Here is a 20,670-nt window from a genome sequence, read left to right on the forward strand (position 1 = left end):
ATTCACTTTTTAAAAACTTCTCCCATTTTCTCCTTTTTTCGTTCCTATCTCATGGTTTTCTTTCTTTCTCCTTAGCTGTAATTCCTCTTCTAAAAAATGACTAATATGAAAATATCTTAAACACAAAAAACATATGTACAACTTTTACCAGACTTTTCCCCACCATGGGGAGGGAGGAGGGAAGGAAACATGTATAACTCTTAAATTTGCATTGTATGAATGTTGAAAAACCACCATAGTATATAACTGGAAAAATTAAATAAAATTTCAATAAAAAATATTAGAAGGTATTCTGTTTTCCAAAGATAAGTAAGCAAGCTGTGCCCTGAATTCTGGATGATCTCACCCTCTGGCAAAATTACATAATTACTGTATTGCTTTGACCAGTACCTGATGTTCTCTGAGCTCAGACAAGTACTGGACAAGTTCTGGTCATGAAGCCATCTATGAAGCTAATGGGTCACACTATTACTGTTACCCCTCATTGTAAGGGTAAAGTTCACTGTGAGATTTGGTCCACTAAAGTGTGCCCCCCCCATTAGGGGTTAGGGTCCCAGTACTCATATCTAATCTGCCTCCTTGCTTGCAAGTCATTTTCCTCAATTTAAAATTAAACTTCTGATTGATTCCTGACTCTCTTGTCTCTAGTCTGCTATATTTGGCTCATTCACAGGTTAGAGGCCATTTTGGTCCAGTTGAAACTTCATTCATCTCTAGAGACACACATCAATGGTCATCTAAACCCCCAGAGAGAAAGTGGAATCGGAGACAATGGGATTTCAAGCTAAATGATCCTGGATGATTACATCATATCTCCTAGAGGCAGGTCAAACCTCCTCACTTTGAAAATAAGGAAACCCTGGGCTCTTTCATCTAATAAGGAGCAGAATCTGAGCCTATGTCTTATGACTCCAAATCCAATACTTCTCTCACTATACCTCATTTCACTCCCAAATGAATAGTGAAAATCTCTGATTTCCCAGGAGCTGTTGACTAGACATGATCTGCCTTCAATGACATTTGGAATGGAGCACCAGTTTTAATCACTGGCTCCTGGAGGCCTCATATGCTTCACATTAGGGCACAACATGCATTGCCCTATGTCATTCCTCAGCTCAAAAACTTTCCTTGGCTCGCTACATCCACAGAATAAAATAAAAATCCCTTAAACCTAGCATTTAAGACTCATCACAATCTTGCAACAACCTCCCTTTCAGGCATTTATTTCACACCATTTTTTGGTGCATTTCATATTCCTGGCAAGTTGAACTCTCATCCATTTGGAGGGTTGGAGGGGGGGAAGGGGGAGGTAATCAGAGTTAAGTAACTTGACTAGAGTCACTCAGCTAGTAAGTGTGAGAGGTCACATTTGAATTCCTCCTGACTTCAGGGCTGGTGTCCTACCTACTGCCCCTCTCATCCATTTTTTTTTTTGGCAAAGCAATGGGGTTAAGTAACTTGCCCAAGGTCACACAACTAGATAATTATTATGTGTCTGAGGCTGGATTTGAACTCAGTTCCTCCTGACTCTAGGGCCAGTGTTTTATCTACTGCACAAGCTAACTACCTTCCCCCTTCATCCATTCTTTTTTTAAGGTGGTTTTTTTTTGCAAGGCAAATGAGGTTAAGTGGCTTGCCCAAGGACACATAGCTAGGTAATTATTAAGTGTCTGAGACCAGATTTGAACCCAGGTACTCCTGACTCCAGGGCCGGTGCTTTATACATTGCGCCACCTAGCCCCCCCCACCCTTCATTCCTGAAACTCATCTTGCTTCGATTCATTCATGGAGGTCATCAATCATAGGGGACATTTGTGCTTTTCTCCTCTCTACCTGTTGAAACCCTTCAAGACTCAGCTCAGATGCTACCTTCTCAGTGAAACCTTCCCTCATCCTTCAGCTAACAATCAATCTCTAGAAGAGTGATGTTTGTAGAATTTTAGAAGAAAGTGAAACAATCCCAGCCCTGGCTCAGAAGGTGGATGGAGCAAGGGGGAGTGTTCACTCACCTGGTACAATCCATGGTCCAACAAAATAATCTCCACCTTTCCTGTATCTGGACACTTCCTCACCAGCACATTGCCTGGGTGTGGATCGCAGTGCACAAAGCCATTGACAAAGATCATCTCACTGTACATTTTTCCCAAATGTTGGGAGATCTAAAAAAGGAAACAGGAAAAGACTTGCCATCAGGCTGGGACCTGAAGACTTCCACCTGGACCTTATTCCATTCAATCCAGTCTAGCTTAACAGTTGTTAAGTTCTTACTATGAGCAAATCATCATCATTATTGGAAGGATAGGACAAAGGGACTAGCAAAAAAGAAACAGGTCTCATAAGAGAAGTTGATAGCTAGTGAACCTGCAGTCCTTATGTGTAGAGTGGAAGGGGAAAGAAGAAACATTTAAATTCTTCCAGTGACAAATATTGCCTTCTGAAGTAAGTTGTTCAGTTGTTTTTTTCAGTTTTGTCCAATTCTTTGTGGCCCCATTTGGGGTTTCTTGGCAAAGATACTAGAGTGGGAAACAGGCAAAACAGGGTTAAGTGACCAATCCAGGTTTCTTTCCTGATCCTTACTTCTCTCCACTCTCTTTTCTCCCTTTCTCCTCCATCTCTTCCTTCCTCCATTTCTCAAGCAAGTCAGAAGGCACAGTGGGAATTGGGGGTATGGTGGTGGCAGCAGTGCTGAATCATTCCAGTTTTTGTCCTTCATCTCAAGTCCTTTGCTTCTACACCCCTATTTCCTCTCCACTCCCTCCTAAACTGGTAATAGGAATTTAGACCTAAATCTCTGCATGGAAGAGAAGCCCAGGGCTGCAGAAACATACTGTGTAATGGTGAGACTTGGGACTCACAGGGTCAAAGGAGTGGCAACAATACCATTCTCCAAAAAGCCTGGCAGGGGATCAGAATTAGGAGGTGAAGGCAGTTGTCTTTCCTGGACTGCCATGAAGGTAAACCATAGCCCTCAGGTCCACCAGGGAACACCTGTCCAGTTGTTCACCAGGCCATGGCTTTATCCCCCAAGGGATTCTCTGCATAGAAGAATCTGGACTAGAATCTAAGACATGAGCAGAGCACAATGCTTCTCTTCTTTCCCCATGCACCTCTCTCCCATACCCTCCCTTCCTTAGTCCAATGCTAATCTGATTTATGATGTCTGCACAGATGAAATGACACTGGAGAGGCTATTTAAATCATTCTGTCATTGCTGCCTTCCCCACCCCCAGTGGCAGCCTTCTTATCTCTGCTCCCTTTTTATTAAAGCTAAAAGCTTTTCTTTCTGGAGCAAGGAAACACTCCCCCAGAATAGAGTCAACTCTGGGTCCAGGGTAAGTCTGTCCATGTGTCTCCCCCGAACAAACAGATGTTTCTATAGAAGCAGTCGCTATATGACTCACTTTATACCTTTTATTCCCTCTCTGGATCTGAGTGGATAGCTTTAATAATTTACAAACACACACACACACACACACACACACACACACACACACCACACACTCACTCTCTCTGTCTCTCTCTCTCTCTCTCTCTCTCTCTCTCTCTCTCTCTCTCTCACACACACACACACACACACACACACACACACACACACACACACACACACAATCTGAGGAAGACCAGAGAAGCCAGGGATTAGTTCAAGGGAAGATCAAAACATAAGAGAAAGTAATAGGGGGAAAAACAAAATAGACAAATTCCTCAAATCCTTCACTGAGGTCCTAGAGATTCAAACATTTGACAACTTCCTATTCTATATCATAATAAAATGGGCAGGCCTTGCAGTTCGGGTTTCTAGCTTCCTTCAAAGTTCAGCTCCCCTCCCAAGAGAAGTCTTTCCTAATTCCTAATGGGGAGCGAACTCTCTTTCCTCATATTATCTTGTATTTTCTTAGCTGCTTTACTAGTTGTATCCCTAGCAGAATGAAAGCTCCTTGAGGGCAGGGCCTACTTTTTATTTTTGTCTTCGGTCCCTAGTATACAGTAGGCTTTGAAAAATTCTTGTTAAATTTGATTGAATTTGCTACTCGAACCTGGGTTCTAATAGTAACTACAGTAACCAAACAGTGTTCTGGGTAGAAACAGAAAAAAAAAATACTATACCTCCCCACTATTTAAAACCATTATCTCATTGGTTTTGATTAATAGCTCTGGGAAACAGGCAAACAACTTTCATTACTCTATTACTATAATTCATCTATTTTAGGCCTTGTCATTCCTATTTTACAGATGAGGAAACTGAGGTAGATAATAAACCTTATCTCCCAGGATTGTTGTGAGGATCAAATGAAATAATAATTATAAGAGCTTATAGTAACTGCTATATAAATCATTCATTTACAGATGAAGAAATTGAGGCTATCTGTCTCTCTTTCTCTGAATGTACATTTGTGTGTGTGTATCAACATGTGTTTGTAATTTTGCTAAACGTGTGAATCTAAGGCCACCATTGTGAGGATCTCTAACCCTATACTTCTCAGGAAAATCTGTGTGAAGCCCTCTGTGTATTTCTTTGTAGTTCTTCCATACATTTATTTTTGTTTATTAATCTGATGCTAATTATGTGGCCTGCTCTTTTTTATACTTAATTGTAATTTGTCAGAAAAGTAAAAACTAAATGAGCTGTAACTTTAGTTTTTTAAGTTTTTAAAAGTACCTTCACTCTATTATCTCATTCACTCTTCACAATAATCATGCACAAAAGGTAGGACAGGTCCTATTATATTCTTCTGACAAATGAGGAAACTGAGGCACAAAAATTTAGCAATTCATCAATTCCTGGGCCACACTGCCTCATGCTGTCCCAATGGTCTCCACAGACCTCTAGCTTATAGCAAATCTCATTAGATAAAATACTGATCAAATATGTTTTTCTTACTTATGATGACAAGAAACCTGACCTCTGACCAATACCTTCAATTAAGAGGATAGGAGATAGCCTCTGGTCCAACAATCCCACATGCTTACCCATCTCTTTCAGACTTCAGTTGTTAACAGGTGACTTCTGCTCATTATTGGTAACTTCCTAGCCTTGACCATTTCCTGAGAGCCTCTGCTCATGGTTGCTTCCCTCCCTACTCAATTCTTTCTTTTATCTTCTTTTCTCTCCTCCCCTTGCCTTCTCCCCCAATTTTCCTATAAATAAAATAGGAATCATAATATTTGCACTACCTTAAACTTAAAAAAAAGTTTTTGTAGGAAAAAATACATTGTAAACCATCAAATATTTAAAATATGAGAGACACAGGAGGAGTATTATTATGGATTTGTCATTTCTCCTCAGTAAATAACCTACATGAGGCAGGAACTGTCTTATTTGCTTGTATAAGTATTTCTAGTTTCTAGCCCCAGTCCCTTGCAAACAGTAGAGGCTTAATAAATACTCTCACTAGACATGGATCTATTTAGCTATAAATAAAATAGGAATCATAATATTTGCACTACTTATCTCACAAAACTTAAAAAAAAGTTTTTGTAGGAAAAAAAGTCATTGGGGCAGCTCTAGCTGTGTGACCTTGGGCAAGTCATTTAACCCTTTTGCCTGGCAAGAATAAAAAAAAGTCATTGTAAACTCTCATTTAAAATGTGAGAGTCATATGAGAAGTTATTATTATGGAGCTCCAGAGGTGCCATCTTGCTGATCCCTACCTGTTTGATTTCCACAGAAAGGATAACCAAACAACTCATTTTACAGTATGGTTAAAAAAAGGGGGTTCATTTCTCCCTACTGGGTTCTGTACTTTGGGGGCATTTTCATGGTTGAAAGAATTAGCCTGAAATTGCACATTCAGAAGCAAACCATGGAGAGTGGCTCAAACAGGTGCTGAAAACAGAATGAGATTTGTTGATATATATAATCAAGGTAACAATAGGTCTAGCAGCCAGGTAACAACCCACACACCACATATACTCTCCATACCTCACAAACTCTAACAGGCCTCTGACCCGCCCCCCCTCCTGATTTCTCTTTCCCTTCAAGGTTACCCTTGATAGAATCATAATATTAGAGATTTAAAGCTGGAAGGGAGTAGAGAAGTCACTGTAGTCCAATACCTTTCATTTTACAGACAATTCAGAGATAGCTGTCTCTACCCACACACCCCAGATACAGGGCTTTCTAAATTAGCTCTATAATCATTCAAAAGAATTTAAAAGAGTCCAATCTAGCTATTCTCATAGGAAAAACCACATATATAAAGCATGTCTTTTGTCCAAATGATGATATGCAGCTGGAAGGACAAGCTATACAACTTATCAGTAGGTATCTCTGGAGCAGAAGCTGCAAAGGGATAATGTGCTAAATAAAAGGAGAGAAGACGACTACCTTTGGGAAATTGTAAAGTTCTTCTGATGACCCTAAGTTTCTTCTTGAAATAAAGTTCTGTCTTTTTTTTTTAAAATGAATTTCTTAAAAGAACAGAAATTCACCTATCCTCCTCCCCCTCATTTCCCCTAAATGAGAAAGCAAGAAAAACAAAATCTCCATTACAAACATGTATACTCAGACAAAAAAAAAAAATTCTCCCATCAGCCATGTCAAATAATATATATGTTTCAGTCTATAACCCATCAGGAAGTAGGTAGTATGTTTCATCTTGAGATCTTTGAAATTGTAATTGGTTCCTATATTAATCAATGTTCCTAGGTCATCTAAAGTTGTTTGCCTTTACAATATTGTCACTATTGTATAAAATGTTCTCTTGATTCTGCTCACTTCATTTTGCATCATTTCATACATGTCTTTCCAGGTTTTCATGACACCATTTCTTTCAACATTTCTATTCACATATTCTATCACAATCATATACACCATAACTTGTTCATCTATTTTCCAATCAATGGGCTCTCCCTCAGTTTCTAATTCTTTGCTATCACAAACAAACTTTGCTCTAAGTATTTTTCTACATGTGGGTCCTTTCCCGTTTCTTGATCTTTTTGGTGCATAGACCTGATGGTGGTATGGATGAGTCAAAGGATATGAACCATTTAATAATTTTGGGGGGCAGAGTTCCAATTTGCTTTCCATAATGGATAGCCAGTTTGAAACTCCAACCAGGCATTAATGTACCGATTTTCTCACTACCCCTCTAGCATTTGTAATTTATGCTCTTTTTCTGTCAACTTTAGAAAGGCTTTTTTTTTTAATATAAATATTCTTTGGGTAATGCTGTATGGCTGCCACTCATGGAACATTATAGTTTCCAAAAAATTGAAGCTAAAAATCTCTCAAAGAGCAAAGAAAGGCACATAAAGATTTCAGTTATAAGTCAGACTTCATCATCTTTAGGGTACATTAGCACAGCACAAAATAGGTATGCTTTAAGGGACATAATGGAATATTAGAAATGGAGATTCTTTTGACAATCACTTTACCAGATGAGAAAATATGATAAGCTAGAGAACCTGAATTTGAATTCTGGGGCTGCTATTTATTCAAGGTGACCTTGAAAAAGAACCTTAACTTCTTTTGATTTCAGTTTCCTCATTTGTAAAATGACTAAATGTACTTTTTTTTATTTAAAAAGAAAGAAGGGGCAGCTAGGTGGCACAGTGGCACAGTGGATAGAGCACCAGCCCTGGAGTGAGGAGGTCCTAGGAGGTCCTGAGTTTGAATCCGGTCTCAGACACATAATAATTACCTAGCTGTGTGACCCTGGGCAAGTCACTTAACTCCACTGCCTTGCAAAAACTAAAATAAATAAACAAACAAACAAGTAAATAAATAAATAAATAAATGAATGACTGAAAATAAACAAGGTTAAAGTCTTCAAATTATAGACCCATGAATTTAATTTTAATTCCTGAAGAAAATTCTGGAGATTTTTTTTTTGGCAAGGCAATGGGGTTAAGTAACTTGCCCAAGGTCATCTGGAGATTTTTAAGGAGTTTAAAGAGAAGATTTGTGAGCATTTAGAAAAGGAAGCACTGGTTATTAAGATGACTCCATCAAGAACAGCTTGTTCTTGAGGTCATACTAACCTCATTTCCTCTTTTTTTTTTTTTGGCAGTTACAAGAGTGAGGGGAATGCTAAAACCAGAATTTACCTAGGTTTCATCATTTGACAAATTATTTCATGATATCCTTGTAATAGGCAGGAGGCCAATAAACTTATATGGATTCAAAATTAGTTGAATGAGCAAACCCAAAGAATAGTAATTAATAGAGTGATTCCATTCTAAAGGATAAATTACAAATGGGGAAAATAGGTACATTAATGACAACAAATCAAATTTACAAATGACACAATGCTTGAAGTAGGTGAGATTATCAACCTGTTGAGCAACCAAGTCAAGATCCAAAAATGTTTGGATAAAAGGAAATCAAATTTAATGAAATGGAATTTAATGTGGATAAATGCACTATTGTGTACAAAACAGAGGAGGAATGATTAGAAAACAATTTATGAGGAAAAAGATATGGGGGGGTTGATGGACTGAAAGTTCAGTAGGAGTATATATGGTAATATGATATCCAAAAAGGAAAATACTTCATGAAGAAAGTTACAACATCTAGAACAAGGTGGCGGGGGTGGGGTGGGGGTCTTTGTCTTGCTCTTTTCTGCCCTGGTCACATGTCCTAGTTCTAGCTAGCCCATTTTGGAAGGACCTGATAAGCTGGAAGCATGTCTGCTGGGGACAACTAGGAGCATGGAAAAGATTATGAATGAATAAGCATATACTGGAAGCACTCGCTGCTTATGAAACATTGTTCTAATCACTGAGAGTTACATACAGAATAGCAACAGATCTGGTTTTTTATGAAGTTCCCATTTTAATGGGAAGACAACATACATAGGAGATTTTAGACATAAATCAGGTGGAAAGACTCCATCATCTTTAGGGTATGTCAGCAAAACACATGATAATACATCTATGATACCCACACAGAGAGAGCATGTACCAGGATATATCAGGCAAGGCGATATGCATTGGGACTATGAACACAAGCAAAAAGAAGGTGAAGGGAAGAGGTGAATTGGGAAGAAGTTGAAAAAGTCCAGAGTCAGGAACAAAGGCAGAAGAGAAATGGCATGAACAGCTTAGGCACCTCCTCAAATGGTGATTCTGGGCAATAACTCAACAATTGGAGAAGGGGTCCATAGAGGTGAAGGCATCTATCTTCATGGTGGGGAAACCTGCTAGGGCAGAGATGGTAAAAAAGTCAAGGGGGGGGGTCAAGCTGGGAAAGAAAATTTGGTCATTACCCATACCCTCTTTGCCTCAATTTCCTCATCTGTAAAATGAGTGGGAGAAGGAAACAGCAAACTACTCCAATATCTTTGCCCCCAAAAAAACCCTCCATATGGGGTCACAAAAAGTAAAACATGAATGGAAAAATGACTCAACAACAAAAGTCATTGTACATGGGCAATTGGCAAAGCAGATACTGTTGCCAGGTCTAGAGTAAAGAAGACATTTTTCTGAGTTCAAATCTGGCCTCACATGCTTACTAGTTGTGTGACCCTGGGCAAGTTACTTCACCCTGTCTGCCTCAATTTCCCCATCTGTAAAATGAACTGGAGAAGGAAATGGTAAACTACTCCAGTATCTTTGCCACAAAAACTCCCAAAAGGGGTCACAAAGAGTCAGACATGACTGAAAACAACTAAACAACAACAAAAAGTCATTTCCTGTATTGTTAGGTTCAGGTTCCTGTGGTTTGAGGGGAGCTAGTGGTTTGGCAGGTTGACTCACAAGATGCATGTAGCATCCTGTCCTTTCTCCCGGGATGCCTTGCTGCTTCATGCTTTGCCATGAAGATTGTTTGAAGAAAACTGGGGATGTTTAGCCTGGAGAAGAGAAGACTTAGAGGATATATGCTAGCTATCTTCCAACCATTTAAAAGGCTTTTAAGTGAAAAGGGGATTAGATTTGTTCTGCGTGACTTCAGAGGGCAGAATTAGAGTAGCATATGGAAGTTGGTGGAGTTGATATAAGGAAAAACTTCCCAATGATCTGAACTATCCCAAAAGAGAATGGGCTGCCTTGGGAAGTAAAAGGTTTCCTTCGATTACAGATCTTCAGGCAGAGGTTGGAAAATAATTTTCAGTAATGTTATTACAGAGAATCTTGATCAAATACAGGTTGGGCTGATAGATCTCTGATGAATTTTTTCTAACTGAAATTCTGTGATTCTATTATTAGATGCTCTCCAAGGTCTCCTCCAGCTCCAAATTCAATAATCTTTTGAAGTGTCTTGCCCAAGGTCACATAACTAGTTGGTGGGAGCATCACAACTCAGTATTCCATATTGCTTAGCTAGTGCTCTTTCCACTATGCCACAGATGTTGACTTGAACCAAATTTTACCTATATAACAATACTTAGGGGAACAAAATCACATTCAGAATAATTTACATCTCTTCATGCCTCCCTAAAAATCAATTTTTATTTACTAGGGAACTAACCATGAAATAACTCTTTAGGGGGCTCTAGATGAGAAAGAGACTCATTCTCTTTGAGGGGTCTGCCAATATTAATTTGAAAACTCTCCTGATTCTTCATAGATCAGCTCTTGATGCATCAAGGATTCAAATGTTAGATAATATGGCTGGATATTTCTTTCCTGTTCCCAATAGTCTCAATCCATGCTTCAGAACACAGATGAATAAAAATCATTAGTATACCAAGATGCTTCTAGAAGTAATCTTATCCAGTGTGAATGTATTAGGAAAATAACTAGGTGCTGTACCTCTCTGAAGGCAGGGAAGGGAAAAGATGACTTCTCAAGGTCCTACTGCCTCATGATTCTACAAGGAATTCATAAGCCAAGGTGGTAATCATTCAGAGAAGATATCTTATCTGTATTCAGTTGGGAGACCAATGATTATTTGGCTAACCAACAGCATTAACTCAGCACAACAGTATAGGCTTCATGGAGGTGACAATTCTTTTAATTTTTCTTAGTAAAAAAGAATATGCCACTCATGTAAGTAATTTCTAAGTAATTACACAATAGCGTTATTCTGTAGCAGTAGGGGGAAAACAGGAGTCTATTAAAAGGTTGAGTAAAGAATTAATTTAGTAAATAATATTTAAATCAAGGAGCTATTTTTAGATTTTTCTCAAAACTAGAACTGACTGAAAGTCTTTAATTATTCCATAATGCTTGGATTAATTTGTAACCACCCCCAAAAGAATAGTCTATTTTTGTTCTCAGGAGTGTCTTAGAAGAAAGACCAAGACCACCAAGGGAAGCAGTGAGCTAGAAAACCCATAAAACAAAAGAAAACAGAACTTAGGAGCTCCCAATACCAGTCCCCACTATCTGGCACTAGCTCTTCGTAGATAAATCTCTTTAATCTTTTCTACCTCATTTTTCCCCATCTACAAAATGGGTGCAAAGGCTCCTCCCTATGTATCTTCCAATAATCCCCCCACTTTTTTCAATAAGCATTTTATTGGCAAAATAAGGAGGAAGACCATGGATTGTAATTATATTAGTTAATCTTTGCCGCTGCTACTAAAGGAAAGGAACCCCATAGAAATTCATCTGCCATAAATATTGCCAAGTTTTTAAAGAGCATTTGGACAGAAATGAATACTATCATTCTTGCACCTTAAGTAGACAGAGATTTTATATCTTTTTAGCTGCTCTGATCCAACCTCCAGAGCATTTACTGATGCTTACAGCCACTGCAGTCTTCTAGAACAGAAAACACAGAGAAACTAGCTCCATAATTTTTCCCCACTGGGGAATAAGTAAAGAAAAAAAAAGAGAATAAACATTGTACTTGTTTGTTTTTGAATGAGAGACTTCTCTGTTTCCCTTGAACACAGAGGCCTCAACCTCTGCACTTTGTGGTTTAATCAGTCTCTAAGAAGAATTAAGAAAGTAGAAAGATTGAAATCCCTGTGCTCAAGGGAGACTGGAAAGTGGGCAGTAAGAGGAAGGAGAAAGACACTCCAAGATTTCTGAGAGAATAATAACAGTTACTTATATTTAATAGTAATTCACTATATTATATTTGATTTTCACAACAATCTTAAATACTAAGCAATGTAATATTATTATCCTCATTTTATCCAAGACTTGCCCCAAATTACTAAGGCACACAGGGAGCAGAGCATGGATCTGATAACAAGTCTCCTTAATTGTCAATTCTACCACACTACCTCAATGCATGAACATACCTCCCGGTGGAAACCTTCATGGGTTTGCCCCTACTGTGGTCAGGTTGAGCATCTCCTGAAAAGAAATATAGGAGCTCATGACAAGTTCTATGTACCTCATTTCTTCTCTCAAACTAGAGCCTCATCCTTTTACTCAAGATCATTATTCTGTCAGTCAATAAACACTTATTAAGCATCTACTACATACCAGTCACTAGGGAAACAAAAGGAGTCAAAAGACAGTGCCTGCCTTCAAGGAGCTTAACAATCTAATGGAGGAGATACCATAAAAATAATTATGTACAAGCAAATCATATACAGGATAAAGAGGAAATAATCAAGAGAGGAAAAGGTACTAGAATTAAGAGGGAAAAGGTGGGATTTTAGTTGGGACTTGAAGGAAACCAAGAAGCAGCTATGGGGGACAACCAGAGAAGATGGCCAGAGTAGGGAGATGAAATGTCCTTGTCATAGTAAGAACATATATGTAGAAGAACTGTAAGCCATCTTTTTGATGGGTCATAGCCCTTAATTTCACCCTTATTAAACCTATATGTGGTAATGAGGTCTCATTAGCACAGTGAGCCTCAGTTTACTCATTTGTTACTTGGGGGTGTTGGACTAAATAACCTCTACAATCCATTCTAGCTTAAAATCAATGATTCTATGAACCTCAGAGAATCCTTTTCACAAATGGATGATAAGAGGATTTCAGAAGTGATCAAGCATCAGAGCCAAGGTCAGAGAAAAAGGATGATACAGGGAATCAATCAGAAAGCCTGTCTGCTCACTACGTGAGTGATCTTGGAAAAAAAAATTCTTAACCTCCCTAGTCTCCATACTTTATCAATATAAAATGAATGCAGAGCACCAGATGGCCCACGATCCAGGGAAGAATCAGATTTAGAAATGTAAAACTTCCTTCCAGAATGTTGTTGTTTATTTGTAAGTCCTATACAGAGAGACAAAATTTTTTGAAAAATTATTTTGAACTTTTAACACCAACGAAGAGGAGACTTTCTATATACAAAACAGAACAGGAAAAGAGAACCATTCAGACAGTTATAAATCTGTACCACATATAGTTTGATTCTGCCTACAAGTATATAACAAATTCAATGTTATTTTCAAAGCTGAGGAGGTTTCTCTATTTCCTACTGACCTTCCTTCTGTTCTCTTCTGTGCATTTTATTTTTTGTTTTTTGTTTTTTTCAAGGCATTGGGGTTAAGTGACTTGTCCAAGGTCACACAGATAGGTAATTATTAAGTGTCTGAGGCTGGATTTTAACTCAGGTCCTCCTGACTCCAGAGCCGGTGCTCTATCCACTGTACCACCTAGCTGCCCCTCTTCTGTGCATTTTAAAAACTGCTTCCATGATCAGCTTTTTTTTCCAATTTTCTTTTTTTTTATTTTTTATAACCCTATTGCTTGTCTTTATTTCCATTCCCCAATTTAATATCCCAAATTTTTCCAAAAAAAAAAATTTGAGAGAGAAAAAAAATTCACATATCTAATAAGCATAGTCAAGCAAAACAAATTTCCACATTGGCCAATGTCCAAAAATATATGTGTCTGATGGAAAGAAGTGGAACATCTCTTTCTGCTTCAGGGTGGCTTTGCCTTGAGAGTAAAAATTATCATTCTTTTCCTAGTCTTTTTACAGACTACTTTCTTCCAGAGATATCCAGTGTTACAACAGACTTGTCCCCTGGTCTGGCCTCTAGTCAGAACCCTCCCCCAACTACCAGCTCCAACCCTCCTTTTCCTCTGCTAATTTCACGCAAATTAAATTGGTCCCCAAGACCAGCAAGATCCTAAACACACTCACCAAAATCCAATTAACCTTCGATAAAGGTCCGCCAATCAATACTAGTTCCTTGGCACAAGAAGGCAATATTGAGCCCAGAGAAACAAACTGCAATCCGACCTTTATTCTTAACAAGATCAATGAGAATCACTGTCGCCAGCTCTTAAAGTAATTGGCAAATATGATCTTTGGATTAGGCCCTGAAGCAATACCTGCTTCTGATATAAAAAGACAAAAACAGATAGGGGCCAGAATGGGCAGCCAGCTTCCCCGAGGGTTCTAGGACAGGCAGGTGATGGGGCTTCAGGATGGATCTGTCATATCCCCTAGGGTGCTGGGATATGGGGTGGATTCTGGGACTCTAAAGTGATCAAGAAGAGAGAAAGAACAGGACAATTCTTTTATCATGTTTTCTCATGGTGATAGCGATAATAAAAATAAGGGATAGGTTCTGGATTTATGATTTTATTGGTTTAGGCAGCCCCCAGTTGAGTAAATTCCCTATAACTAGGCATTGTCTTGGCAACTAATAGTTATACAGAGTTGCCTCCAGTAGAAGTATTAAACATACTGGCTGAATGCTGCCCTAAACACTCCCTGGTGGGGTCTGAACCAGATTAAAATGTAATTGGAAAATATTTAACAAAGTAAATAAAATTACAGTAAAACATAGATAACATTACATTTTAAAACCAAGTCAATATACAGCCAACAAGGATTCTTTTGTACAGATTTGTGGCTCTTGTTTCTATTAGAGTTGACACCTCTGGTCTAAAGCACTGAGAAGTTAAGTAATGATGATGATGATGATGATGATGATGATGACACCTGTCCTTCATTCTTGAAGAAGACTATGACATCAGGGAAATGATGTCATGACAAGCAGTGAATTGAGGGATGCTGTGTGATGTCACCTGGGTCTAGTGGCCAGATAGGAATTGGGACAAGTAGAAATGGTCTTGGATGTGAGGCAATCAGGGTCAAGTGACTTGTCCAAGGTCATGCAGTTGGTGTCAAGTGTCTGAGGTCCCAGAATAACAGACAACATCAACTTTTCCTAAGCTATAGCTCCAAAGTTCTTGTATGCAATGATATTATCTTGGCACCCTGAAGTTTCTACAGAAGGCAAACATGTAAAATGTGAGGGATGTGAGGAACTTTATTTAGGATAAAACAGTCCATCAGATTGTAATCATGTAAATTAAAATTTTCATGTAAGCGCCAGGTCAAGAAGTCTTGGAGTCTAGAAGACTAATTCAAATCCTTCCTTAGATACTTAACTAGCTGTGTGAGCCCAAGCAAGTAATTTAACTGCTCTTTGCCTTAGTTTCCCCAAATGTTAAATGAGGATAATAATTTATAAAAGTATTTTATTTTTTCTCCAATTACATATTGTGAAAATTTAGCATTCATTTTTATAAGATTTTGAGTTTCATAGTTTTTTCCCTTCCTCCCCTCTTCTAAAAATGGTAGGCAGTTTGAAATAGTTTATACATGGGCTATCATATAAAATATATTTCCATATTAGTTTCAGTTATGGAAGAAGAAACTATGAGGAAGAATAAAATAACTGAAAAAAATATGCTTCAATTTGCATTTGGAGTCTAACAGTTCTTTAAATGGATATAGATAGCATTTTCCTTCATGATTTCTCTGAACTTGTCTTGGATCATTGTGTTACTGAGAAGAGATGGATCACTCACAGCTGATCATCATACAATGGCCCTAATACTGTGAACAATGTTTTCCTCGTTCTGTTCATTTCACTTTGCACCAATTCAACTTAGTCTTTTGAGGTTTTTCTGAAATCTGTCTGTTCATTTCTTTTTTTTAAATTTATTTATTTTGAATTTTACAATTTTCCCCCCAATCTTGCTTCCCTCCCCCCCACCCCCAACAGAAGGCAGTCTGTTGGTCTTTACATTGTTGCCATGGTATTACATTGATCTAAATTGAATGTGATGAGAGACAAATTATATCCTTAAGGAAGAAAAATAAAGTAGAAGAGACAGCAAAATTACATAAGATAATGGTGTTTTTTTTTTAATTAAAAGTAAAAGTCTTTGGTCTTTGTTTAAACTCCACAATTCTTTCTCTGGATACAGATGGCATTCTCCATCACAGATGGGCAGATAGCCCAAAATTGTGCCTGATTGTTGCACTGATGGAATGAGCAAGTCCATTAAGGTTGATCATCATCCCCATGTTGCTGTTGGGGTGTACAGTGTTTTTCTGTTTCTGCTCATCTCACTCAGCATCAGTTCATGCAAATCCTTCCAGGCTTCCCTGAATTCCCATCCCTCCTGGGTTCTACTATTCATCATTTTTTTAAAAGTTTTTGCAAGGCAAATGGGGTTAAGTGGCTTGCCCAAGGCCACACAGTTAGGTAATTATTAAGTGTCTGAGACCAGATTTGAACCCAGGTACTCCTGACTCCAGGGCTGGTGCTTTATCCACTGTGCCACCTAGCCGCCCCTGTTCATCATCTCTTATAGCACCATAATATTTCATTACACTCCTATACCAAAGCTTGTTCATTCATTCCTCAATTGACAGGCAACCCCTTAATATCCATAATTTGCCACCATGAATGGGGTTAAAATGAGGGTATCAATGGCATCTATCTCAAAGGACTAAATAAGAGAACACATACACACTGCAAACCTTAAAAACACTTTGTAACTGCCATTATTATTATAGAGCATCACATGAGGGTATAAAGATGCTCAGATGGTATCCATTTAATTCTAGCTGAGGTTTATTTATAAGGCTTTCAAATGGGCATTTCTTAATACCAGAGTAGCTGAAGGCAGCACCCAAAGAAAAAAAGGTATAAGAGCTGGAAGGACATTCGAGAATAACTAACCCAAACTCTCAGTTTTCTAGATGAAGATAATAATAATAATGTTTGTCCTTCATTTTTGAAGAAGACCACAACATCAGGGAGGTGATGCCATGACATACGCATGGATTGGATTTGAATGAGGGGGATGCTGTGCCAAGTCACCAGCATCTATTTCTCCTCCAGAGTCATCTGGGTCCAGTGATCAGATATGAATCAGGAAGAAACAGATTGAAAGCGATGAATTAATTCACCCCAGATTACCTAGCTTTAGCAGCAGAGGTCGAACTAGAATCTGATTACCAAGCCAGCCCTGCCTGCCCCTCCCTGTCACATAAAATTAAAAACCGATTTTCTTTGCCATGGGTCTGATTTTCTTAGACTTGAAACTTCTAAACTAAAGTTGGAATGGCAGGTAGAAGGTTAGTATGACTCTGTGCAAGGAAGATAATTTCATTAACCATTCCATAATATTTTTGGTTCGTGTTCTTTTTTCTGCCCAAATTTCCTTCTACTAAAGGACAGGTAGGTAACAGAGTGGATAATGTGCTGAGCCTGAAGTCAGGTTCAAATCTGCCCAAAGCTACTTAATTTAGTTGTGTGAGTCTAAGCAAGTCACTTAACCCTGATGCCTCAGTTTCCTCATTTGTAAAATGAGTCAGAGAAGGAAACAGCAAACTGCTCCAGTGATTTTGCCAACAAAATCCCAAAAGGGGTCACAAAGAGTCAGTCATGACTTAATGACAACAGCAAATTATTATGATTGTCCATCACACTTTCCTCTTCCTCTAAACCCACTTCTCCACTTATCTGAAACATAATTGACATGATTATAGATTTAGATTTAGGAGGGAACCTCAAAAGCCACCATTTCACCCCTTCAGTTTACAGAAGAGGGACTGAGGCCCAGAGAAGTTAGGTGAAATTTTATTTACACAATGCCAAGGAAGTAATAAGTGATAGAGCCAGAATTTGAACTCATGTCCTTTGACTACTAATACATCTGAATGTGTAAAGAGTAGATCTTGCTCGTTACACTATACTTCTCCATCGTATTATCCTCTTTACAGCCAGTGGCAAGCATTCTTGGTCATGAACAAGCAACTGTACCACTAACAGATCATGTTATGTTTGCATTTGTCTTTAAAAATCAAAGCCTCCTCCGATTAAATGCCATTACAGTCCTACACCAGCAAGGATCCAGAGAGATTAATGTGCTTTGGGAGCAGCTTTAATGATAATCTTGCCAGAGTAGGCATTAAGTAAATGTCACCAACCTGTTTGGAAAAGGAGGGAGAGTTTGGGGATCCCTCCCATTTCTGAGACAAAGGAGGCTCAGTTCATCTTTAAGGTCACCCGAGGAAAAAGTTGAACTTAGCCAAAGCTCCTTACCGCCCCCCCCCCCCGGACTAAAGCTAGGGTCTATTTAAACAGGGTGGCAAGAGAGTGAGTGGATGTGTTTTAAATGCATATGAAACTGTTTGTATGTATAGATGGATGTAGAGATGCTTGGTCACCCATGACAGCCCAGCAGGTCAAAGAACTGTGGTTCTTTGTGTGCTGGTTGGAATACACAGGATTTGCATTTCTTCCTCTTACCCCAAGATAACATTGCCCTGCTCCCACTGAGTTGATCCCCAGTTAGGGTCTGAAGTCAGGAGGATTTGAGAGACTGGGTCCTGATTCATTTTAGAGAGTCTTCCCCTGCTGCATAGAAGGGATTCCTTCTCACTGAATCATGACTGCCTCACATCCAGAACCATCTCCAATCACCCTGATTCATATCTGGCCACTGGACCCAGATGGCTGTGGAGGAGAAAGTAAGCCTGGTGTACAGCACTCCCTCAATTCACGAACTTATCATGGTATCACCTCCCTGATGTCATGGTTGCCTTTGAAAACAAAGGACAAATATCATCATGGGGTCTTTCCAACTTCAAGATAGAGTGATTCTGTGACCTAAGATTTCTATCATGTCCCTTACTGTTCCTTCTTCTCATACCCTCTTCTCCCCATCCAGAGTAATCACCAGTGTCCTGATTCATATCTTGCCATTGGACCCAGATGGTTCTGAAGGAGAAAGTGAGGTTGGTGATTTAGCACAGCACCCCCTTACTCAAATCCAATTCATGAGCTTGTCATGGTATCACCTCCCGATGTCATGGTCTTCTTCAAGAACAATGAAAAACATCAAATTTCATCACTCTCTTCTCCCACTGAAGACACATCCAGGATAACTTCCCACATATAGTGGGAGAAAGGCACACTAGTAAGAGATGAGAGGTCACAGAGGTCACAGTTATTCCTGGCTCTTATCTCCTTCCCCTATAGATCTAGTATTCAACAAACGTTTTTTAATCACTTATTTTTTGCCAGACACTATGTTAAAGGCTGGGGATCAAAAAGAAAGGCAAACATATGGTTCCTACCCACAAAAAGACAATGAAGGATCTTTAGAGTATAAGTGGAAGATAATCTTAGAGAGAAAGAAATAACAGGAGGAAAGCAAGGAGGGTAGAGTTGAAAAGCACAGAGTAGGTGGGTTTAAGTTGAGTCTGAAGGAAGATGGGGTAACTACGAAGTAAAATTGAAGGAGGGCATTCTAGGTAGGGAGCATAGAGATGGGCAATGAAGTGAGTTTATGAGGAGTGGCAATAAGGTTAGTATCACTGAGTATGTGGACAGGAGTAAAGTGTAAGAAATCTGGAAGAACAAGAAGGAGGCCAAGTTGGGATGATGTTCCCCCCCTCTTAGGTTCAATCAGGAAGGTTACCTATAGAATTCCATTCAACAGCCATGGAAACACAATTCATTTTATTGGAGCAGCTAAGGATACAAAGGTTTTGCTACTGTTCAGTTGTGTCTGACCCTTCATGACCCCATTTGAGATTTTCTTTAAAAAGATACCAGAGTGTTTGTTATTTCTTTCTCAAGCTCATTTTACAGAGAAGAAATGTGAGGCAAACGGTGTGAAGTAACTTGTATAGGTCATACAGCTAAGTTGTGTCTGAGGTCACATTTGAACTCAGGTCTTTCTGACTCCAGGTCCAGAATTTTAACCACTGTGAATACAGCTGTCCCAAGAGTACAAAACTACAAGGAATTAAAAACTGCATCCTATGCAATAGTATCTAGTAATAAAGCAGCTAGCCTGGTTGGAAAAATAACCATGGATAGAGAAAGAAATACTAGGAGCCAGATGCGCTCACTAATCTCAAATCATCTACCCAGGCTCCCAAGAATCAAGTTTTAGAGGCAATAGCTCCAAATTGACAATGACAATATGACAAAGAAGACACTCAGCCCTTCTTTATGTGATTAATGTCTCAGGTCCATCCACAGAAACTTAGCCTAACATTCTCTACCCCAATAGCCCAATAGAAACCTCTCAAACCTGTGGCTCCTTTTTTCACCTGGTGCCTCAAAAACTCTGCTGTGGAGGTAAGGGAGCAAAGAAGAAAGATTGTTTCTGGACCTCAGAGAAGAGCAGGTGGGCAGATTAAGATCAACTGATTTCGTGCCATTGTTCTTTGGTAGCTGGTTGACTCTGAAGCTCATCAATAGCAAATGAAGAGAGATCAATGCTCACCTCTCAGAAGAAAAGTAGAAGGGGTAGGACACTGTGCAAGGAAAAGCTTTAATGATTGCAATGTTCCTTCTTATTTCTGAAGGGAGTAAGAGAAAGTCACTGCTCTGTGATGGTGAAAGGCAACCAATGTGAAATATGAAATAAATCACATTTTCCAATTTGACCCGAGTTCCACAATATTTAGACGTAGGTCCTGTAACTTGATATGTTCCTTCTTCAACAATAATTAGTATTGCAAAGTATAAGGGTCTCCAGTTGTGACTCTGTGGTATAGCTCTAAATTGGGCTCCCCAGGCCAAAACAACACCTTCTCCCTCT

General features: G+C 39.0%; 1 protein-coding gene across 5 annotated transcripts in view; it reads right to left on the reverse strand.

Annotated features, from left to right (window-relative positions):
* The window catches only part of ADCK1 (aarF domain containing kinase 1), a 171,342-nt gene that overhangs the window by 15,329 nt on the left and 135,343 nt on the right, over positions 1-20,670 (reverse strand). For all 5 annotated transcript variants that reach the window (XM_074235624.1, XM_074235623.1, XM_074235625.1 and 2 more), the window contains one exon: positions 2,010-2,159. In XM_074235624.1, coding sequence (XP_074091725.1) covers positions 2,010-2,159 — 150 coding nt within the window. The remainder of the gene's footprint in view (positions 1-2,009; positions 2,160-20,670) is intronic.

Source organism: Macrotis lagotis, chromosome 4 (assembly GCF_037893015.1).
Source record: "Macrotis lagotis isolate mMagLag1 chromosome 4, bilby.v1.9.chrom.fasta, whole genome shotgun sequence".
Taxonomy (NCBI): Eukaryota; Metazoa; Chordata; class Mammalia; order Peramelemorphia; family Peramelidae; genus Macrotis; species Macrotis lagotis.